This window comes from Orbicella franksi, chromosome 15 (genome assembly GCF_964199315.1).
Source record: "Orbicella franksi chromosome 15, jaOrbFran1.1, whole genome shotgun sequence".
Taxonomy (NCBI): Eukaryota; Metazoa; Cnidaria; class Anthozoa; order Scleractinia; family Merulinidae; genus Orbicella; species Orbicella franksi.
The window spans coordinates 11758067-11782744 of NC_138159.1; the positions used below are offsets into that span (position 1 = coordinate 11758067).

At 36.9% G+C, this 24678-nt stretch overlaps 1 protein-coding gene across 2 annotated transcripts in view; it reads left to right on the forward strand.

The window, feature by feature from the left end:
- LOC145469951 (ras guanyl-releasing protein 3-like) overlaps positions 1–23526 on the forward strand; it is a 28089-nt gene extending 4563 nt beyond the window's left edge. For both annotated transcript variants that reach the window (XM_081453771.1, XM_081453772.1), the window contains exons 3-18: positions 434–530; positions 2147–2218; positions 4555–4677; positions 9425–9587; positions 10400–10573; positions 11856–11972; positions 13734–13831; positions 15934–16111; positions 16708–16788; positions 17521–17652; positions 18719–18834; positions 19818–19956; positions 20373–20409; positions 20866–20946; positions 21525–21688; positions 22416–23526. In XM_081453771.1, coding sequence (XP_081309897.1) covers positions 434–530; positions 2147–2218; positions 4555–4677; positions 9425–9587; positions 10400–10573; positions 11856–11972; positions 13734–13831; positions 15934–16111; positions 16708–16788; positions 17521–17652; positions 18719–18834; positions 19818–19956; positions 20373–20409; positions 20866–20946; positions 21525–21688; positions 22416–22586 — 1943 coding nt within the window. In that variant the 3' untranslated portion in view covers positions 22587–23526. The remainder of the gene's footprint in view (positions 1–433; positions 531–2146; positions 2219–4554; positions 4678–9424; positions 9588–10399; positions 10574–11855; positions 11973–13733; positions 13832–15933; positions 16112–16707; positions 16789–17520; positions 17653–18718; positions 18835–19817; positions 19957–20372; positions 20410–20865; positions 20947–21524; positions 21689–22415) is intronic.
- The last annotated feature ends 1152 nt before the right edge of the window (positions 23527–24678 follow it).

Below are 24678 nucleotides of genomic sequence, written 5' to 3' on the forward strand. Positions count from 1 at the left end.
ATGTATAAATGAAAACAGCTTAGGATTGGTAGCCGAAGCATAGTAAAGATTGACTACAGACAGTGATGGTCTGTATTTTGTTACAAATTATTAACCTCAATGGTACATGATTGTCATAAGTTAGCATGGATTAATGAAGTTTACATGCTAAATTTAGGTCAAATTTAGGTTTGAAAAAGGTAGATCAAAAATCCCAGCACCGCAAACAATTTCATTTCACCGAACACCACAGCGTGAAAAACACAAACATTGCACACCATAGGGTTTGAGATAAGCACAACACCGCAAGTTGAGATTTTATTCACCACATCACCACATTGAAATAACATCAATACCGCAACACCTCAAATCCCCATGTCCCCCTCTACATTGTATGTGTAATGCAAATGTACATGTTTGGTCCTTATGAAGCTTTTAAATGTTATATCATCAGGTGGAGATGTACCAGTCCCATTCCTTTCAAATGCAGTGTTTATGACACACAAATGGTTTATTTCCTCCGAAGAGCTGCTTAGAAAGTTTATGCAAAGGTATTAATTTCATCCTTTTATTCATTGCTATATGATTGTATGACTGAAGAGAAGAATTGGGAACATTCCCCATGAGGAGGGAGATACATGTAGTGCATTTTTGTTTGTGATTTAGGTATTAGTTTTTGGTGTAGTGTCTCAACATAATCTGCAGTATTGTATTTATAGCTGTTTTGGGTGGAGCAGTATGCTAGAGCTGCAATGAAATCGTTAATAAAGGATGGGTTACAGTGCGTTTACTGAAACCGGGGCCACCCAGACAATGAAAACCAATCAGATGGCAGAACTGAAACAATAGATTCCAACATTTTCAAATCCAGCCAATGAAATGTCCCGTACAAAACAATGAAATCTAAACTTGTTCGTTGTGATGCTTATGCAATTATGGTGTCGCATAATAAATTGTCAAGCTCAAGCAGTACTTTCGCGTTAGAAAATACTGTGTTACTTTACTTTAGATTTCACATTTACAAGCGTGATAAACTCATTAGATCGACCGTTTTCCAGCTGTGAACATACGGCCACACAAAATATCACTTTTATGGTTGTTGTTTAAAATTTAGAATAATGGATTTTGACAATTTTTACAAAGTAAATTCCACTCCTGCTGTCTGTGCACGTTTCTATTTTTACACACCTTTCAGTTGTCCACTAGGCAGTTCTTGAAAAAACCATCCTGTTGACTGTCTCAGGAGCTCTACATTTCAGAGTTTGGGCTCCCTTTGTGGGTTATCAGTGTAGTGAAATAACATCTTCATGAAAATTCAAACGACTTTTTTTTGCTGCGTTGTACTATCAAAGCTTCAGCTTGTAAAATCACTCAAGCAAAAACAAAAGATGGACACAGGAGTTTACCCTGCATGGAAAAATCGAAGACATTTGAACAAAGAATTCATTTTTGTATCAAGTTAACTTTTCAATTCTCCTGCTTGAAGTTTGCTTTCAGCTCCTTTCAGTTACATCAACAATAATCCCTTCCAATTCATACATTATGAACCTGCGTTCATGCGAAACTGCTCAGAGACCATTTGAAGGGTTTCTTTTAAACAGCTGCAACAACATTCACACAACGCACTCTGTTGTCAATATATATTTACAAGTCACACCCTTACGCAGCTATTATTTCCATGTATTTTCCAAACCAACCAACGATCCCATACAAAATGTAGCATACAATTCTTCTTGAACCCACAAGCACGCGAAACTACTAATGGTTTGAGCTTGACAATTTATTATGCGACACCGTAATTGCTTAAGCATCACAACAAACAAGTCGAGATTTCATTGTCTTGTACCAAACATTTGATTGGCTGGAATTGAAAATGGGACATTTGATTGGCTGGATTTGAAAATGTTGGAATCTATTGTTTCAGTTCTGCCATCTGATTAGTTTTCATTGTCTGGGTGGCCCCGGTTTCAGTAAACACACTGTAACTCTAACTGGAACTTGCTGATGAGTGCTGAAATGTAACCCACAAAGTGCATGTACATAGATGTTGTCCTCAGATAAAGTATTCTTTTCATGAGAGTTACATTTTTTGCCTGATATGAGAAGTCTTGAAATTATTAGCTTTTTTCCAAACAGTATTCATTCCCTGAACACTTTTGCACTTTAGGTACTCCAACCATTCAGCACTAAACAATGAACATATCAGAAAATTCAAAAGAAGCATTTGCTCTGCTGTTGGGTAAGTATACCGAGACCTTCCAAGAGGGGTAGCCATGTCACCATGTCCCCATGTCCCCATGTCACCATGTCGCCATGTCCCCGTGTCACCATGTCCCCATGTCCCCATGTCCCCATGTTCCATCCTTTCTTGTACTGATGTCACCTAACCAGTGAGGCATAAAATGTCGCTGTTGTTTTTCTGCATGAAGTCATATGTCGCTGTCGTTTCAAGATTGATTTTTTTTTTGAGCTCATTCACTAGAAAAGCACACAAGTCTCTGACATTTACAGACTTTACAAGGTAATACGATTTCTAAAAAGGCAAAAAGTTAAGAAGGGTTGATGTCACTGTCTTTTCTAGTGCTTCTCGTGTTGCTGTCAAATTTTAGCGACACATTCAATTTGATTGTTGTTGATAATAGCAATTTGTGTGTTGCTTGTTTTTGGGGTCATGTCGCTTGCCTCTATACCCAGTACGTGCATTTATTTTACAATTGCAGACCCATTGCTACAAATATATCATTTATACATATTGTAGGTCAGAATGAAATTCCTTTGTCTCTTAACCCTAATTATTCATGAATCATGAATATTAGGGTTAGAAGACAATTGAAATTGATAATCAAACTGGGTTAAAATCATTTTAACCTGAATTTCATTTTGACCTACAACATATACATGTTGAAGTAATTAGGTACTGACTAAAATAATGTTGTATAGTAAATGAATGTCCCATGTTCTCTTTTGTAATACAGTCAAACCTCTCCACAATAGCCACCTTGGGGACATGCTAGGAAAGTGGTCATTGTAGAGAGGTTGCAGTCAAGGGAAGGTGGGGGACTGCAATATACACCATTTTTTCCGGGGTTTGCAAAAAAAAAATGCTTATTGATGTAGCATATAAATATGTAGCACAATCAAAATGTATATCAATACAAAACAGAAACGAAACAGAAACAGGTATAACAACATGCTGTACAGATTAGGTTTTGTGACCTTTTACACTAAAAAAGAAATTGGTGTTCAGAGGGGAGTGTATGGACACCATTCGTCAGTCACTGATTAGTACTGGCTATTGTTAAGAGGTTATTTTGGCAGTTAAGGGATGCACTTAAGTGGTCATTGCTGTTGTGAAGAGGTAACCACGGTAGGGAGGCTAAAATAAGTTAGAGTGAATGTACAATGCATTGACTGTCCTCAGGGCCAAAAAAAGTGTGCAGCTATTGTAGAGAGGTGACGTTATCCGGTTACTTTGTTCCATGGTCACTTCATTCCAAGTCACTTCATTCTATCCGTTAGTCACTTCGTTCCATCAAAGAGTCACTTTGTTCCAAAGAATAGTCCCTTCAATTTGTTCCAAGGGGAAACCTTACAAATCTTACCAATCTTACAGGGCTACTAAACACCTAACGCGGATAGAATGTCAATTCGATACAAACTTCTAGTTTACTTACAAAAGTAAACTAGAAGAAATATCCCAATGAAAGTGTTTAATCTTTGCATCAGACCAAAAAGATCCCCAGGACTTGGAATTTGAAATTGCAGCAGACCATATCCCATCAGAGTTCCTGAGCACTGACATCAGATTGCAGAGTCAGAGACACCTAGTTTTCGCCACCGATCTGCAGTTCGAGTTCCTTGCCCGTTCAAAGTCTTGGTACGTTGATGCCACATTTATTAGCTGTGCTGTGGAGTAACTCGTTCGTAAATGAAGATTCAAAACAGACCAAGCATTCGTTAACTTCAAATTTTCGGAAAAATCTATCGAGAATAAAAGTTTAATAGTTTAAATATAGTTTGCCTCTGGAACGAAGTGACTATTCTTTGGAACGAAGTGACTATTTGGTGGAACGAAGTGACTCTTTGATGGAACAAAGTGACCGTAAACCGAGGTGACAGTTAGTAGAGGTTCCTCTGTATCATTCAGTATAAAGGCATGGGTGAGTGGGTTATTAAAGCGTTATTATTTGTGTAGAGCAGATTATTTTGATATTGAAATTTCTTTTCTTTGTTAGTTTGTTAACATAATCATTTTATCGTCTTAGTTAAGTCTAATGTAAGTCCTCTGGGTTTTTTTTAAGTATTTTATGTACTGATAAGAGTTATTGTCTGTCAGTTACATTTCTAATTGAGTTAAACTCTTTTAGTGTCTAGTTACTTTTGTTGGAATATTCTATCACTTTTGACATTCCCATGTTTTAAATTTTACCAATATTTGCTAACAACATATGAATTTTGATGACCTCACAGAGATCAAACCGTCGCTTTTTTATCACTAGTTTCTAACAATTTAACCCATTTATTTCGAAATGCTTTTTTGTATGGACCTATGGACACTCATGTTTTATTTTACAGATTTTGGATATCCAGCTATGGTTCTGACTTCAAAAAAGATGAGCAACTCACCGCATTGTTGACTGAGTTTCATGAAAAAGTAGAATGTGAAGAGGAGAAAGATATCATTCATCTGTCCAATCTGTAAGAGCTACTATCAGTCACATATGTTATATGATTCCAGGAAATACCAAATGCCCATGCTGAGGAAGGACGTTAGAAATTCTGATGGGGACTAGCACAGTTTCAAAACCCAAATCTGGAATTTCTGAGTGGTGGGGGTTCTTCTCAAAAAACTTCCCTGGGAAGGGTTGGCATGTTTTCTGGAATTTTGTACATCTAGTGTTTTTTACAAAAGTGCTCCCTTGGCTGTAGAATATTGAGTCATTTAAAGTGTGACAAGACGAGTAGGTCATTGACACCTCCAAGCTTTATAACTACTAGTCTTTGAAGCATGTCTACTTCCCCTATTAAAAAAAAGCTGCAACTGGGATAGCAATCTTGAGGCGAAATATTTCATGTTTAATTGCCACTAAATTTGTCATCCATGAGTTAATCTTTCTCAAATGAGCCATCCTTGTTTACAGTGCCGCTCAAAAGTAAGTCACCACCTCTCGTCTTGTGAGACAAGAGTCTCATCTCAAGAGATGAGAGACTGGTCGCGCAAGACCAGAGTCTCGTCTTGTGAGAACCAATGAAACGTATATTTTGGAATAAATTACAGGCAATTGGCTTCCGAGGAAATAGTTAATTTCTCACAACGCATTTGTTGCAATGTATGCTTCGAGAAGTTCCCGATAATACAGCGTCTTGAATTGAAACTTGCTTCGCTAGATTCAACACTGTCATTACAAACGAAGAACTTTAATGGATTGGAGTTATGAAGAAAAGAAGTTACAAGTATGAAGAAACAAACACCAAGATGTCAGCGAACTATTGTGTAACATTGCATCACACTGGTTGGTGAAATGTTCTACATGTAGTTTTAGGCTTTTATTGTGTTGAATTTCCATGTTACATGCGTGCAAGCGAATTGAAACGAAACTGTGTTTTGTAAGATCGGTACTATCGCCAGAATTAAACAAGCTGATTCGTTATGGAAAGCGCTTGATAAAGTTTCAATCTTTCTCCGATTACTCAGAGTTATTCCTCGGTGCATTGAATTTGCATTTCATGCCTGTGTGAGTCCATTGAACTGGAACTCATTGTTTTCTTTACAGATAAAAAAAATTAAACTTGATCACATAACAAATTGAAAATGTGACTACACATTGTTTCATAACAAACACATGTGATTGGGAAAGACGTGTCGAAAGGAAAGGATTCTTTACGGCGACCAGAAAATTTGAAAGAAGTATTTCTCGCCAAGCTAGGCTATAGGCAGCAAGTGGAATGGGGCTCTTCATATAAAAAGATTAGCTGAGAAATATAGTTCAAAACTGAGCAAGTGAATGGGAGATGGGAATATTAATAAAACGTTACTCCAGTTTTGTAATACATATTTATTACTATTACAATTTATACAGTATACTGCTACTAAGTGTAATACTTAGAATTATTGTTGATATACTACTACTTGTTACAACCAAGTGTACATGTAATACTAAAAATCCTAAGCAAGCATACTATAAACTGTTTCATGTCCTTCAAGGTTAATACTAATAAGCAAAAACCTACAAATTTTTCGTATGACAATATATTTGAAAACATAATAAGTCAATAAAGCATGTGACAATGACAGATAAAGAAATTTTTCCTTGGAGAAAACATGTAGTTCAAACCAAATAAAATCCTGCAATTCAGCAAACTTAATTTCTAATTAACTACCTTTTCATGAACCCTACATTTCCCAAAAATTATTGTTGCCTGTTACCTTTTCCCAGTGCCCTGCGTAAATACTCGTCTATCGCGACAATGCACTTGCACCATTGTGCATCTTCCTGTGCTTGTCTGCAAGGATACAACTTAAACACATACTTTCTAACTATACCCAGCTTCCCTTGATCTAATAGCATTTCCCCCCTTGTCCCTGAACAATTTATTTCAGCCGTCCAGTCCCCAGGTTGAAAAATAGTTTCAACAATTCTCTTGCCAAGCTGAGTTTCAGACGCAAATGGGAACAGCCGAAGTTCAAGGGTCGTGCGAAACATCCCTACAAAGTCCATGTTTGGACTGGGATTTCTAAACGCGGTGCAACAAGGGTCCTTGTGTTTACTGGAAACATGCATGGACATCAAGTTTTACGTCAAAGAAATTCTCGGCAGAACCCTGCTTCCTTTCATCTGAGCAACATTTCCTGACGGCCACAGATTCCAACAAGACAATGACCGGAAACACACTAGCAGGCTCAGGTGAAAGAATTCATGAAATCAAGTGGGATTTACTGGTGGAAGATGCCTCCCGACAGCCCTGACCTCAATCCCATAGAGATGCTATGGCATGAGCTAAAACATTTTCTGCAAACAATAGTAAAGCCCACAACTAAAGAGCAGCTACTCGAAGGAATAACGAGGTTCTGGAAGGAGAGGGTGACGGCTGAAAAGTGTACGATGTACATCAATCACTTGAAGAAGGTTGTCCCAATGGTGATCCAGCACCAAGGCCTTAGGGCACTGAAAACAAAACGGTTCTTTTTGAGAACAACAATGGCACCTTTAGGAGCCACATTCAATAAAAGTCATGACCAATGCAATCCAATCTCTTCCCTTCAAAAAACCCCTGTAAACTACTTTGAAGTATTCATACTACATGTTAGTCTGTTGATTCCAAATTCACTTAATTGTTGAATTTGCTTACATGTAGCAAGAAAGTTAAAGTCAGTTGAGCAATCTGAAACGGAAAAAAAGAGATGCTTTCAAAGTATAAACTGGCTTCCTATAAGTTTTACATGTGTTAGCAGACGTTTAAAAGTCAAAGAACTAATGCTTTATTTTATCGAATTCTGTCAAAATCTGTGAGGGAGTTCAGTCGATCAATGGAATGCTTTTGGAGAATGCTAGGACGAAACAGAAGTCTTTCAAAATATGGAAGAGGAAGAGCTTTATAGAAGTTTTAATTGCAAATGTTTATCCAGTCAAAAACCAAAAATTAACTGCTGTTGGTTATAAAATTTGTTTGTCGACCATACGTGGCAACAAACCACTTCTGTTCAGTCGATCAATTGAAACTCTGGAAACAAATGACGCTTTTAAAGTGCCTATGAAGTAAAAATAATTCCTGCTTATTTCAAAGTCTTTTCAAAGTAAAAAAGAATGGCATTTTCTTTTTTGGAATATCTTTTTTCGTTTTAGAGATACTCACATTTTTGTATTATGCAAATGAGGAAAGTGATGACTTCGTAGGCGGTTCCTCTAAAACAGCACAACACTCAATCGAGAATAACTCTAGAAATATTCAAGCAGTGTTCTTCAAACTTGGCACCAGCAATGTACATCACAAAAGAAACTGAATGACACCTACGATGCTGTTGCCAAGGCAACACTCTTGGCTCTAGTCTCTTTCTCTGAAAAACCAAATATCCCCATTTGCAACCTTTTAAAGTGGGACAGAGGGTCTTACTCAGAACACACATGGTTCCCATATTGTCTTAACTCTCCCCATTAGATTGGTGGGAGTGGATGATCCTTGTTTAAGATAAAATCTGGGAATTTTAGTCTTTATTAAAACAGAACCAGCGGCATAACTGTTGTCATGGCAATGGCATGACAGGTGTCATTATGTTTCTTTGTTCTGTACATTTCTGGTGCCAAGTTAAAAGAACACTGCTTTAATATTTCTAGAGTTATTCTCGATTGAGTGTTGTGCTGTTTTAGTGGAACCACCAATGACGTCATCACTTTCCTTACAAAAACGTAAATATCTCTCAAACGAAAAAAGATATTCCAAAAAGGAAAATGCCATTCTTTTTTACTTTGAAAAGCCTTTCAAATAAGCAGCAATTATTTTTTACTTCATAGGCACTTTAAACATGATCTAGATTTGAAAGAGTTCATAAACAAATGTTTACCCAGTAAAAGAAGCACATTGTAGTCCCTTAAATTAGTTGTGTTACTGAACACGCTAAGAAGCAAAGAGTCAATAACGCCTGTTGATCATCGATCTAAATGATCAATTTCGTCGACCTTGAAAATGTGAATGACACAAAAGCCAAGAACTGGCTGTACATATTTGCCTTCAAACATGAAACTGTTAAATATTTTCATCACTGCTTTCTTCCAGGTCTACAAACCTTTCTAAATGACCGGTAAAAGTCAAGTTAATAACTTCAATATCCACAACTTTCGCTTTATATAATTGCCAAAAGAGGAAAACTTTCTTCGTACAGGTTTAAGCACTTTTCCTTAAACCCATGAATGACGTGAATTCCATTTAAATTAGAAAGCTTTGCAGCATATTCTTGGATACGATTTTTGAGCCAAGTAGATTTGAAAAGTTTAAGAGTCAAATCTCAAGTGATTGTAATAAACAAACAACAGAGTTAGGCAAACACTTCGTTGGAGGGCACGAAGTTATGCTTGGCTAATTCTCTGCGTGCTTGCAAGTTCGCATTACAATAGGCTATTAAAATCTTGCGAGAAATTCAAGCAGTGGCGCTTACAGTTTTTTTAAGCTCTCGCAAGATGAGAATCTCGTCTTGCGAGATGGTGGTAACTTTTGAGCGGTACTGTAGTTTTGTCTTGTTAGACTGATTTCTGTGTAGGAAATCAATGTTTTCAGAGTCTTATTTGTGAGAAAATCATTTGGGTAGCCTTACTACTTTTTAGGAGCATACATGAGTGCAGAGCAAAACAAAAACAATCATTATCAATAAAATTTAGGTACTTGTTGATGCACCAGCAGTAGTTTGTTAGTTCCTCGTGATCGTGGTGTGTTATTTCAATTTTGCAAACAGCTGTGCTGAGGGAATGAGGAATCGTGCTTTAAGTGGTCTTACAGGCACTGAGCACCCTCCCTTGGATCAACGGAAAAGTTCTTTGGCTTTCAAGGACATATCAGCTAACACTATTGCAGAGCAACTAACATATCTTGAGTACAGAATGCTTCGTAGAATACCAGTAAGTATGCACATTTTGTATACAACCTGATGGTTTGTTTTCTCATGTTAAAATCTCAACTCTTCTGTAGGTTAGTATTTCAGTTGGCCCTCAGTGAGGTTAGTCAATGCAAGCCCTGAGTTCCAAACTCATTGAAACATGTTTAGACTGCTAATATTTGGCCTCAACTCAGGAAAATGTATTCGTAAATGTACAAATAGTATGGTGATTGGAGACAAAAGAAATTTATAACCAAGACAACATATAACAACATTTCCAGGGTTGAGGCTTCTACTGGATTGGTAATGGTGGTGCTCCTGTTTCTCAAAGATGGACAGTTTGGTTACTTGAGAAACCTCTTAAGTATGTTTTTTTTTCATCAGTGTTTATTTATTTTACTTAATACCAAAAAATAAATAGTGGTAAGCCCAGGCTAGCACTCATAGGAGACCACTGAGAAGATGAATGTATCAATCAGAATGTTCTGTGGGCTTGATGTGTGACATTTTCGATGGAGACCTTTATAGATTTTATTATCAATGTGGCTTGTGTTTGTGGCTGATATAATGGTCATCCTGATTGGCTACTGCCAAGAGCAGTATTCTCCTGTAATGCCCACAGGCCGATTACAGGCCTGCAGAAACAAAGTAAAAAGCCATATAACAAACTTTGAACTTTCTGTCTTTACCGGAAAGTCTCAAACCTTGGCCTTGCCGTGTTGACCTCACTATCACTCAATCAGTATATGGCAAGGTCTCGGTTTGAGATTTTCCTATAAAAACTTCACTCTTGGTTTAATTGGTAGTTAATATGTAAATAACATTATTTATTAGTTTTCAGAGTGGAAGACTTATGTTTGCACTGGAAAATTAGGGGAAACAACTTATCTTGAGAGATATGTAGCTCTTTTCAATGGCTTATCGCGTTGGGTACAAGCAATGGTTTTGAACTGTGTTACACCCCAGGAGAGAGCTTCCTGTATGGAAAAGTTTCAGCAAACAGCCAAAGTAAGTTATAATTTTCTCTTAAACAATCAGATACCCATACTCAAATACCTGGAAAAGCAACTTGAAGTTCACGGTTTTGTGCAGTGGGGTAGGCAATCAAAAACCAGGTTGAGTAATGTTGACAGGGCATTGCTTAAGGTAGCACAGGCAACTGTTTCCCTGTTTAGAAGTGAATATATGAAATATCATATAACTGAACCATGGAGAAAGATATGACGACATTATTGTTCATCGCAGCTATATGCATTGCACAACTTAAGCAGTTGTGAGGCTGAATCCTGAAAAAAAATTGAGACTTGAACAGGATTCAAACCCATGTCCCCTGTGATACCGGTGCAGTGCTATTTTTTCCCAGGCTTCAATAACTGATATTGTTTTACAACTGCTTAAGTTGTGTACATACTGTAACTGCGATGATCAAACATTTCTTCATATGTTTCCCTGTTTCTTATCAATATGTGTTGAAGTAAAAAAGATACAAAACCGGGAACAATGTTTAAAGGTTGGCAACACTACCATCTTGATCAATTCTTGAAGCTTTGGTGGAGGCAACAATTCCAGCTTAAGAGGAACTAGCTAGGGCCTACATGTACTATCTTGTCAAGTAGAAATGCCAAATGGAACAAAAATTTTGCAGAATTTCCAAATTTGTGGATAAAAGACAACCTCAAGAAGTTGATCAGAATTGTCTGTTCTGATGGATTTTGTTCTGGCATTTCTGGAAATTTTGGTTAAATTGAACACACATATTATATCTGGTTGTAGAGATGTTTTGAATATTCTGTTGTAGTTCAGGAGTCTATAAATCACGACCTTGTTGGGCAGGGCAGTACATTTAGGTATTTCTGATAAGAGGAGAAATGGAAAAGGGCAAAAATATAGCAAGCTAATTAGATGCCCTTGTTTTCCATTTCTCCTCTCACTTGTCTACTTTATATTTATCTTTGTAATTTTAGAAAGGAATAAATAAATAAAATGAAAAAAAATGAAAATTTCTGATAAGTACCTACAAGGTATTGATGTGAGGCAGAAAATTGTAGCACAATTGCTAGAAAGTGTTACAATATCAGGATTTAGCCGCTTAACAAACTCCAGACAATATTTTGCTATTCAAGGTACATATAACCAAAAATTGTCCATATTATTTATTTTTCCTTATATACAGAATTACATACGTTGAGCTAATGGTGTACACATAAGACACAAGGTTATTCCTTGTCATAGTAACTAAGAAAAGTCTTTTGATTTTTGCTGTGGTCATTGTGCTTCTTTCTTTACCAAGCATTTGAAGGAACTCCAGAATTTTAATGGTTTAATGGCAGTGGCTGGAGGACTGACAAACTCAGTGTTGTCACGCTTACGACAAACTCAGGAGCTACTCTCAGAAGATTGTCGCGAGGTACTAATTCTTCCACCCAGCTAAACTCACTCAGATTATAGTACAGTTTGATCTCCCATATCAAGGACCCATTAACTGATTAATGCACACGCTCACACTTGAGAAAAATAGCGTGCAAATTTGGTTACAATTGGATGTTTTTTTCTTGGTGTTTCCCAAAATGCAATGTAAAAAAGTAACAGCAAAAACAAATAAGAAATAAGAGAAAAACAGAGAAACAAGTGAAAAAGAAAAAAAACTTATCTCCGCGTGACTATCATGTGCTTTGTTTGATCTTATTGGAGTGCGGCTAGTAGTGTGAACTACACAAGCGCTAATAGGCTAAGTTCCAATAGAAACCAGGAACACTAATCTGTTTTCTTTAAATACCAAAAGAAATGCAGGTTTTTCATGGAAATATAGCTTTGCATTCAATATTTTGAAATCCTCCCAAAATCTGACCTTTTAGAAATGAAACAAAAGAATTGAAGGCTTTCGTGCAAAAAGGGCGTATATAGCATTTTGGGTCGATTTTTATCTTTTGCAGGATCGAGCTAGTTTTTGGCAGACTGACTCGTTTTGACATGAAAAGCATCGTTGCATAATTGTTCTTGTTGATTTGCACTTCGTTTTTGAGAAATAACGTATGCAAAAAAACTCAGTTTTCCGAGCGGCATCTTTTGGAGCGAATCCTTCCAAGGTGAATTTTGACGCAGCACAAACTTCAACGGTTACTTTTAGCAGCTTCAACAGCACGGTTTTTTTTTAAATAGATGTTTTGATTTTTGAAAGAAGTAGAGAAAAAGACCGGAAAAAAAAAATCGACTGACCTGGTATTGAACCAGTGTCACGACAAAACAAACTTGAATCTGGCCCGTTCAGCGCCTTATTTGCTTGCGCTAATGAAGCAACAGTAAGAGAATTGCGTAATTATATGAATTATAAAACTAGCAGCAAATACCACGCTTCGGTGACTTTATCATTTAGCAAAACAAAGGTTTCTTTTGTTTTTCGCTCAACAAAAGATCTCCAAAAGATACCCTTGGAAAACTGAGTTTTTTGCATACGTTATTTCTCGAAAATGAAGCGCAAATCAACAAAGACAATTACGCAACGAGTACAAAACAAGTCAGTCTGCCAAAAATTAGCTCGATCCTGCAAAAAATTAAAATCGGCCCAAAATGCTATATACACCCTTTTTGCTTGAAAGCCTTCAATTGTGAATAGCAACAGTACTGAGGATTAAAATTGAAATATTAATTAAATCAAAGAATCAATTAAGTATTATGCCTCGGGGAGCCTTTACATTTTTTGTGTCACATGACCATAGGCGTGACCTGATGAGGTCTTCACTGGTGTTACTGATCATGAAAAATTAAAACGCATGAAATAACTCTGAACTAACTGAAAATGATGAGGTTATATGAGAATAAATTTTCCGTAGCAATGGCTCAAAAAGATCAGTTATGGGTCCTTAAAGCAGACATGCAAACAGCAGTAGTTAGCTTTAAAGCCAAATACATTCATTTAATAAATAGTAAAAATAAAAACAGATAAATACCATTGCATTTACAACCAATCAGCATTACCAGATGCGGAGGGATTATCACTCATGCCCATGATGTTGTCACTGATTGGTTATGCACTGGTATTTACCTATTTATTTCTATTTCTACAGGATTCAAAATGACTTAAAACATAAACAGATGACTCATAATTACATTGAAAGACTGCAGCCCTTGCATGAAGTGTGTCTGACTCTCTGTGTTTGTTTTTCTTTAGTACCTCAAACTGTTAATGGAGTTCTTGTCTTCCAATGGAAACTACGCATCCTATAGGAAAACCTTGAATAACTGTACTGGATTCTATATTCCTATTTTGTAAGTTCTAGACTAAGAATCATACTTGCAAGTTGCAATTATTACTATAATATTACTTGACAAAATGTTACCGAAAATAAATTTTTTCAGTTCAGCTCTGGATTGAGCACAAAAACATGCATTGATCTTGGTGACTATGCAGCACTGTTTGTATTGCTGGCAAGAACAAAATTTACTTCAACATTGTTTTTTCAGTTTACCGCTCGCAACTAAGACCACCACCCTTGCTTTAGTACATGCAGTGACAAGTTATCAGTGAATTTACATTCTTTGGAGATGCCACTAATATTCCATGACTCGTATGCATTGACTCAGGATTATTTTGTTGATAAAGTATTGTAATTGTGACAAGGTTGGTTTTGTGCTCAATCTGTTCATATTTTCTCTATTCTGTTTTCTTCAATCCTCCATCTGCTGTAACATACCTGTGTTGGGAATGAACACAGAGGTGAGTTCACAAATTTAGTACATAACAATATGTTTTCCCACCACTGGTATATAATTTTAATATTTAGAGCAAAGTAATTAACCCACATATAACATGTATGTGGCTAAAAGATTAAGATGATTTCCGCAGAACATTCGAGCAACAATGGCAAAAATTAAGTTACCAAAGAAGCCCCGTGGCATGATAATATTCTGAATACAGTTAAGAAGAACTTATCGAGACTTAAGCTCTTAAGCTGACCCCACGAGAGAAAATTAAAGTTGAAGTTATTCATATTTCAATTAAAACAGACGTTTTGCATTAGTTAGAAACACAATAGCACGCGCTTTGAGCATTCTCACGAGGTTTGACATTAACTTTCTTGAGAATGCTTGAGAATTTAATCGTGGGGTCACTGGGAGAAATGAACTAAAGTGAGTTGTTTTAAGGTAATTCTTCTGAAATAAAAGTGACAGTAGATGTTTGTTCAAACTTTGCCCACTGAATATTTGTCATATGATAACTTAAATTTTGAAATAAAAAGGGGGGTGCCCATACTCATTAAGAAGCAGTGAGGCATTGAAAATGCCCCATTTTGGCATTATTTAATGCTTATTATAAGAACGCATTCCCAGTAATTGTAAAATCTTTGTGAGCCCAGACTCATAAGGACATGCATTAAACTGCAGTCAATACATTGTGTCGGACACAAATAAACATTTTAAGTTTGATTCAGACAAAGCTAAATCCTTGATTAAAAATTTGAACCAAATTTCTTGACGTGGTACCAAACTGCAAAATAGAATAGACCACAGTGTATCTGCTATTTTTCTTATTTATTCAATTTTCAGCAATAGAAATTAGATCAGTCTTTTCTCACACAAAGCTTATGATTAGTTGATTACAATGACTGGAAAAAAAATTGGGGTGCCTGTGCTCGTTGGTGAGCTAGAGCCATTTTTCAACTAACAGAGCCCAATATCAAGGCAAATCCGTCATGTTTTCAATATGCGCATGCACGAGCGTGCGCTAATGACGCCATAAATTATGCGCAGTAAGGATGCGCGATGCAAATGTGAGGAATGACCTTAAATGGTATTCCAAAAGTTACTGTGTTATGAGTAGATTTTTAGTGAATAATTTTTGCACTTATTGCTCGAACTTTGAGCGGAATCCGTCTTAAGTAGTTCATTTAATACAACCCCAGATGTGATGGACAGACAAACAAATTGACTGACCCATGGACTGGTTAAATGACTCACTGACATTGTTTCAATGATACAAAACAAATTAAAGAAACAGATACAATAATTACTCTATGTACATATACAAGCTACTAACAAATAAACACCAGTCATTGTTCCAGATAAATGAGCGGTCCCAGGTCAAAAACCCGACAAGATCGGCTACATAACCCAACAAATTAATGGAAAATTTACAGTGATTTGGTGGGAGCAGTGGGAATTGACCTATTGGACTTCGTAATGACTAATTGACACCTTGTCTTGAAAACTTGTCTGTAACCCTACCAATACATTGACTCCCTGTATAACTCACTGATTGAATTGCAGAATGACTGAGGGCATACGGTGCTGTGAAACTCTATTAATCACAGTGAGACTGAACATCTGATTTGGTGACAGCATCTTGAATTATTTAATACTAATACTTCTACAGGCATTCAGTTAAAAGATCTTATTGCCTTGCACACTGCGCTCCCTGACACCGTGGATGGACATCTCCTTAATGTACAGAAGATGATTCGTTTATCAAATATCATGTCACGACTACTGCAGGTGCAAACCTCACTTCCAGCTTTGCAGCCAAATTTGGAACTCATCAAAATGTTACGGGTAAGATTGAAATCAAACCAATTTAAACTTAAAATTCCATGCACTTTTGTTACACAGTTCAAGGGATAAAATTAATACTTTCTAAATTTTGGTATTTTAAAATTAAATTAAATGTAGTTATTGTTTTGTTTCTTTTGCTATGCAGTCAAACTTCCTGTCGGCAATTACCTTAAATGTCAAACCTTGATGGTCACTTATGCATAAACACTAGAGAAGTGATTTAAATTTTTGAATTTGATTGGGAAAAAAAACTAATTTTATCTAAACAGCACAACTTACTCTAGGCCAGAATGCAAAGTATAAATTAAAATTATCCTATTTCAGACTAAAAATTTATATCCCCTTATGGACCATAACTGTATAACATTATGTATAATATTAAAATGGGTTTAATTAATGTTTTCCTCTTTTTTGTCAGAATAATCAAGATTATTTCGGAAAATATTCACATTAATTCTGCATCTATAGTTAAATTAGATTACCCTGATATTTAGTGTCTGCTAAGTTTGCACTTTCACTACACTGTGTGACTAAAGTTTCCATTATTACTGAAAGGTCAAAAAACAATACTAACAATTGCTCCACCTTTTTTGCAGGTCTCACTACAACCCAGACTCACAGACGAAGAGCTGTATGAATTATCTCTTGCAAGGGAACCAAGAATGCACAGTCATTCTGTAAGAAAACTAGTGATGCAATATTCATTCCATTACATCTTGAAGTTTTATGATGATTATTTTGGTATTTACGCCTCATAAGATGTCAGCTAGTGATCTCCCGACCATTATTTTGAGGTGTGAAGTCATGACTGAAATTTTTCAATCCCTGACCCCTTCTCCTGAAGTAATATGAAGTGAAGATAGCTGGATTTTGAAACTTGCCTCATAAAGAAGAAAAAAGTTTGGCCATTATCCTGTCATTTTGACACCACGGTTGGTCAACAACCCATATAGCTATAGTTGCTAATTTGCTACCCTGCTAATTTATTCTCGATTATTTTGAATATTCTTTCCCCATATTTATTTCAAACTCAAAAGCATTTCCCTTGGGTCTGCCCTTCAGTCATTTACTATCAGGTATTTCGAACTCCCACTATTTCAAACTACTTTTTGTTTCCCCTGAGAATTCAATATAGCAGGGTTCAACTGTAGTCTACATCTTAACTTGTAAGCTGCTTGAAGCTCGCGCAGTTGGACGTGTTCTTTGATGAATTTTGCTCAACTTACACAAGTCATCCCGATGATACAAATAAGCAATGTGTAAAGCTATAATAAAGAAAAAGCCCCTTTAAAGACTTTGTGAGGGGCTGAGAGGCAAGGATAATAAAAATATTATCTCTATTGGAAAAAGAATGATTTGTTTTGTGACATAATGAAGGATGACAGTGCCTTTGTGATCACTTTATTAAGAGCTGTGCAAGTCTTGGAAGTGTAGAGTCAAGTGGTGAACAATATGTGATGTTTGCTGATTGGGCGGCTGGATTGTTAGACACAACACCTGATCCTGTGACATCCGAGAAACATGTTGCATCCATGGTGGAGGTTGGTAGCATATTTGTTAAGTTAGAGGAATTGCTTTTTGGCTCTGTGTCAAAAACAGTCTTCGTGCGAAACCATTGATATGGAAATGTGTTCCCCCTACAGGTTCATTTTCATACAGATCAAACTCATTTTCATATAAAAGGGTTTGCATGAAGACTCGTTTTGAAACTGAGGCACAAGGCAGCGGCATGTAGGACCGTTACTTGGAACAAAGCAAAAGACAAGAGGCTATATTGTTCCCAATAACGATCCCACAAGCCACTGGGAGATTGAACTCGCCCCAGATTTCCTCTCGTTTTTATAGTGGCAAATACTGACAGGGATGCTCTTATGTAAAACAACTTTCAGGTATTAAAATGCCTGTTTCTTTACCACTTAGGCCCTGGACATATTGACATTTTCACTTACCTGTGGCTATAGTTGAGTAAACGTATGTTAATAGAGGGATTGTCCATGTAAACAAACCCTCTTTTTAACTTGGAAAATCCTGGTTGTGGGTATGGATGGGAGATTCGCTTGATCCTACCTTCGCTCTTTCACTCCTTCGCTTCCTGTTAGACTTTTGCTAAAGTGTCTTGTTATATTCGACGTGGAGGTGTAACGATTTCCTCACCGAGTGAGACGATCCATTTTCCTAGTTGAGTGGCTCAGATTCCGCTCATAGCCACTTTGATTCTATGTTGAGGTTGTTTGGATGTATCATTCAATTGGGAGCCACCGTAAGAGAAAAAAAATACTGTATGAAGGAAACTGAACACAAGTTTAGAAAAACTGATGATAACAAAAGAAATGTGATTCTCGTCTCTTAAATACCATTTATGTAATAACCCGGATATTTTGACGGTAACTGGCCATCCACGAGCACTTAAGAACAGGCTGTCCAGAATCTTAGCCTACCGTAAAGTCATCTAGCTAACGTAAGCCTGCGTGAATTTCTGTTGTTTACTCCCAATGTATATTATTTCAATTCACTAGGTGGCTTGTAGCGCACCCACTGATGACAGTGCTTCTTGTATTAACAAGTGATCCCACATGTTTACTTACTATTTTCTTGTATTCTGTGTAGGCTGTGTTCAAAGTTTATGACACAAACAAAGATGGTTCAATATCAACAGAAGAGTTTGATGCAATTGCTACTAATTTTCCATTTATTGATTCATTTGGAGTTCTCGATGTTAACCGGTGAGAATTTGGTTTGCTATTTGTTCTTAAGTCTCATCAAATGATTTAATGTCCAAGTAGTTACGTAGGTTCACGCGCTTCACACACAAGGTTTACGCTCATGGCGCTCCGCGCCTTTCGAATAGGGAAGAAACAACAACTGTTTGGCAGTCTAAGTAGTTACGTAGACTGCAAAACAGCTGTATTTTTACGTTAGACAATTAAGTATGAATATTAATGGCGCTTTCAATTCGACCAAAATTCCAGTTTGAATTTCTGCACATTTGTAATGGCGAATGGAACAGTGTTTCCTGGAATTTCTAGAAATGATGACAACCTTGCCAGGTATACCAAAATTTTCGAAATTTATTAGTGGAACTTGAATTCGGAAATTCAACAATTCTCACGGATTTTTCAAAAGCTTTCAAGGACATTCCCTTTTGCCCCAGTTTCGAATGTTACAGATTTAATAACAATATACACTACCATGCAGTACCTCTTCCCCTGCCTTAAAAATGTCTAGTAAAATTAGCACTTCCACTGAAGTTTTGTTAAAGGGTGAAAATGACTGAGTTATCGCGACACTCCAGTCTTACCAGAAAACCATTCAAGGTAGCTAGTGTACTGAATGCAATGAATTTGTCGCCTTTTGCCAGATCTTAGCCCACTTTTCAGAGTAGCTTTTACAATATAAAATGCTCTACATTCAGTTAAATTATTATATGTCACATGCGTGTGCAAACCGAAACTCAAATGCTTTTCTTAATCAAGTTTATCAAACTTGCAGTTCGTGGTAGACTTTGTGTGTCTTCGCTTTTTTAGCTCAAATGGCTCTGTGTTGTGAAGTAACGGTCACAATTTCGCAACTTGATAATTTCAAGTTATGCATGCCTAATCCGTGATCAGGGTGTGCTTTAGTTTGCTCATTACGTCAATAATTTTCAAGTTAATAAACAGAAGTAACTTTGAGACTGATTTGATGTGACGGCATTTTCATTGTGTAGTGATGGAGTCATCAGTCGTGAAGAGATGAAGAATTACTTTATGAAAGCACACTGTCACGAGTTGAGTAAAGGCTTTTCGCACACCTTTCAAGAAACAACGTACTTCACACCAACCTTTTGTGACCATTGTGCAGGCATGGTAAGGAACGCATTTATAATTAAACTGTATAGAGCGTATTCTTTCACGTGTCCAGCAGCCATGCAAATTTATTGGAACGAACGACAGTCTTTACATAAGAAAAGAGTTGAACTCCCACAGGATTGGTTTGGTACGCCAACATGGCTGTCGTGTCATTCTTTTGGAACACCAATATGGCTGCCATGACGTCATGTGCATGCGTTCCACAGTCAGGAACATGAAGAAAGTGCTTGTTTCTTTTGCCGCCATCTTGCCAATTGTAGTCTCATTAGATGGTTCTTTCTTCGGCTTTCATTCCTGTCTTCCTTCCTTCCCTCCTTCCCTTCCGTTCTTCCTTCCTTCCCAGTTTCCTCCCTTTTTCCGTCCTATACCCTTCCTAACTTCCTAACGTCATGCTTTTTCTAAATATCTTTCAGCTATGGGGAATCATCAAGCAAGGATACAGGTGTAAAGGCAAGAATTTTTAAGTGGTGTTTCAATGCAATGCCCAAAATTACAAACAAAAGAGAATCGCAATTCCTAGTTTGACAACATTTATGCGTATTGGGTACAAAGGAAAAAACTCCTCAAATGGAGTCAGTGTTGTTCTCCTGAGCGATCTTTTAAGAGCGTTATTATCACCCATTGACTTTGCTTATTTCTACCGACGGTTAGGTCGCCTTCACTTCATGATCTGATCGTTAGATACAACACAATGGCACGTGTTGGCCTTGCAAGGAGAAATCCGTCATTATTGGGTTTTTGGATTACAAATACCTAACATTGCTAAATTTGACTCATATCCTTTCAACAGTCCATTAAACCAATTTGACTACTTTCCCTCGTTTTCTATGGGCAGCCGTCGCTTATATTCCCTTTTTCATATTACCTCTTCACTTCCCTCACTGCCATTTTATTGCGTTCTTCCAGTTTGTCACATTAATTGCCACAAGAATTGCAAAGGAGAGATAGTGAGAGGATGTCGTCAGAAGTCGCCTAACCAGTTGAATGGTAAGAGTAACTCCCAGGATCCGACGGAATAGGCTTTTATTATATGGCTAGCTCCGTGAGCGGGCAAGATCAACTGAATACTACGCTGTGATTGGCTACCCGAGTGGGCAAGATGGTGCCATCTTGCCCGCCCGGGATTACCCGCCGTGTGTAATAAATCCTTTATTGACCAAGCTTGTTCAGTCAATATGGCTGGATATTGGTCTCCTTTTATTTTTCCGTATTTATGGACCTCCACTCCGTCTTGGTCTTTAAACACGGAAAAAAATAACTTGGCCAATATCCAGCCATCTTGACCGAACAAGCTTGGTCAATAACCAATAAATCTTTCCTCAGTCTTTTCTTAGGATAGAAAAGGCTTATCTCTCCTCGGTGAAATCACTAGGATTGAAATAGACTCGTCTTTAATTACTCAATTGGCTGTGATTGAAACAGGCTCGTCTTTGCTTATGCCAATCCCTAGGATTGGAATAGGACAGGTTTCATAACCAAGGAACTACTACTATTCATAAATGGGGCTTCTTTTCAGAAAATATAATTAATTGTTCTACTTACTGTTTCTTCATCAACTGTTTCAGGCGTAGAAAAGTCTCCTTACAAAGTGGACACACTTAGAATTGCCAAATGGAAAAACAAAATGAAGCTCCACAAACAATTTTCCGAGGAATCCCTGAAGTCTTTAAATGGCGAGTCTGTCAGTGTACCAGTAGATCAGTACAAACAACTTCTTCGTGCCCAGCAGGTCAGTAGATAAAAGGCCGTACTACTTCGTTGATAGTGTTGACACTCATTGAAATTTACTGGGCTTCTGTTGCCAAGAATTTGAACAGGATCTTTGCCCTCACCTTAATAAAGCTCTTATGACTGATGAAATTTGTCTCCAGTTTGAAGACACTTTTCTTTTCCATTTTTCCGCTCACTACTGTTTTTTCCACCCTCTGTATTCATTAACACTGGTTACGATTGACATCTCAACAACAAAAATCACGTGATTTTGTTCGGGCACACAGCAATCGCGTTGAGGTCAGGAAACCCTGTTCTACACTGAAAAATTCACATTCAAAGTTATTTAGCAAATTGTTTCGCTTTTTTTCCTCTGGTACCTCAAATTTAAGGTAGCGGAATCCTCTTGGTGGGATGGGCAGGGGAACCAGCGAAGTACACTTTTTGTTGTGACCTCCAAGAAGCACTTCTGTTATCAACTAAACCTTTTCACTCTGCTATAAACATTAACTTACTAACAAAGAATAATAGCTCCTCGGATCAAACCTTGTTGTGTGCTCTCCGAGTTATTTTGTCAGCGAACAAAGGATATGGTCTTTCATTTCCTTTGCACAGGAGGTTGTCTGATAGCGCATAGTTTTCCCTTGATAATTAACAAAGTAGAAACACTCTGTTTGTTGTTATCATTATCATTCTTAAGCTGAGTTTGTGTCACTTGATTTTGTTTTTTTCATTAAACATTTTAGGCAAATGAAGCAATCCTGGCGGAGAATGTTCGTCTTCACAGGGACTTACAAGACGCCACACACAAGTTAGGCTTGTTGCAAAATCATCTGAATTCTCTGAGACAAAACACTGTTACTTTTATCTTGGAGCAGATGGATGCTTTACAGATGCAGAAGGATACGGAGGTATAGGACTTGCCGGAAAAGGGAAAATCCTTGTTTTAAACGTCCCGCGACGTATTCAGAAATAATCTTTTGTACTGTAGTATTGTAAATCATCAGAAAACGTGTGATGTTTTCATTTACAAACATTACTAAATATTTCACAAATTCAAGCTAAAATGTAACATGGGCAAGACATCTCGATGTAATTTTCTACTTATTATTTTAACTAGGACAGTTATCGTGATGTCTTCTCAACAATAGTTCAGTTGCTTTAAGTCATAATGTTGTAGTTACGTCAAGTGGTATTCTGGGTATCTAAAGGGCACACGCACAGAGAACGGACGATTCTATTTTCGTTCTGTTCCGTTTTATTTTTGTCATTGGTGTTCCTTATTTAAAATAACATACGGAATAACATGCAAGTGTAATATAATACAGGTGCCTCTTTGTGTAAATTATGGTTAGTGAGGGTCAACACAGTAGAATAATTTATTGTCATCTTTAAATTGTACAGATAGAAGATAACCAAAAGAAAAATAGGAAGAAATAATGTTTTCCATTCCATTAAGAGATAAGGAATTGTGGTTAAGTAATTTAAAAATTCAAGATGTACATGTATCAATTTGGAAGACGACCGCAATTACGGATTGGGAGCGTGAAATATAGAAAATAATTAATGTCTAAATAAAGACAAAGAATTGATGATCGTAAGAAATATTTCCTTAGTGCGACTTATAGTTCTTTACGACTTTGAAAGCATAGGAGGGCAGACGCAAAATTCGTCTGGACTACATGTCTCTATCGTAAAGAAAACTTTAGCTTAATGTTACATTTTACATTCATTATTTGTGAGAGGGAAACTTTTTTTTTTCAGCAATCTTGCTAAAAAACCCGATGTCTGGAGTTGAGTGCTATTATTTTCGGAATGGTACAAATTTTAGTTATTAATTTTGTTAACTCGTATAGGTGTGAAGATCAATCCCATTGTATCCAAGCGTTTTAGGCGAGGAAACTTATATTTGTAAATGCGCGATCTATAAATTATATTAAATTATCTGGTCGATTTAATAAATATCATTCAAACTACTTTAGTTGTTCATTGGTCATCAATCACACTACAGTAGTAGATTTTCTTTGTAGCTTTGGACGAGTCACGGGTAAAATGTCTTTAACTGTCTCTTATGTCGAATTCTGCTTCTCTTCACTTTAACACCTTCACATGTCTTTCAATCTAAAACTTTTAACAGTGATTAGTCTAATGAAGCTGTGTATTGTTTCGAAAGGTTATTCCAAAGCAATTTGTATTACGTACTTAAAAACAGTACCCAAAGAATAGTGCAGTATAAGTGTAATACCAGTGCAAAGTTCGAAACTAGTACGAAGACACTTTTAAAACGACTTCGACGGTCACCCGAGGTATTTCGAAGGAATGTCGAAGTTCGTCCAAGTCTTCCGAGGTAGCTGAAGATAATTAGGTTTTTTTCCGAGCAATTCCGAGCAACACCCAAATCTTTCCGAAGAGTTACTAATGTCATCCGAACATTTTCGAATACCTCTGAAGATCACCCGAACCTTTCTGATCCGAAGAGTTCTGAAAATCGTCCGAAGATTGTTTAACATTATGGGGAGTTTCGCGAATATATTCCCAAAAAATTTACGAAGATGGCCTCTACAACGCTTCCCAATAAATCAATTTTAATGTGTAGTCTATGTTCAAGTGCTTTGTTAGCAAGTAATCACATGATTATTCTAGTGCAATTTGGAAAAGATAAGTACTTGTGAATTTTTCAATGAAAACAAATTATACACACCTTACGGGCTCGTGCAACGTCCTGTAACCTTTTTTCTTACTTATTTATTCCAAATTGCACAAGAATAATCATGTGATTGCCCAAACTAAGAAAACAATTATCTTCATGTAAATCAAATTCACGGTAAACGTACTTCTCCGTTTCGTTTTGTGTAACCTCCGACCAAGCGATCTTATTTTTGTTGATTCACGGTATAAAAAATTCACATTAGGAAATCATCTCTGAGTGTGTCTTATTGGAGTTCACCTTGCTTAACCTGTTTCTTGCGATTTCTTTTCAGGTGATAAACCAATCATGCAAAGAAGACC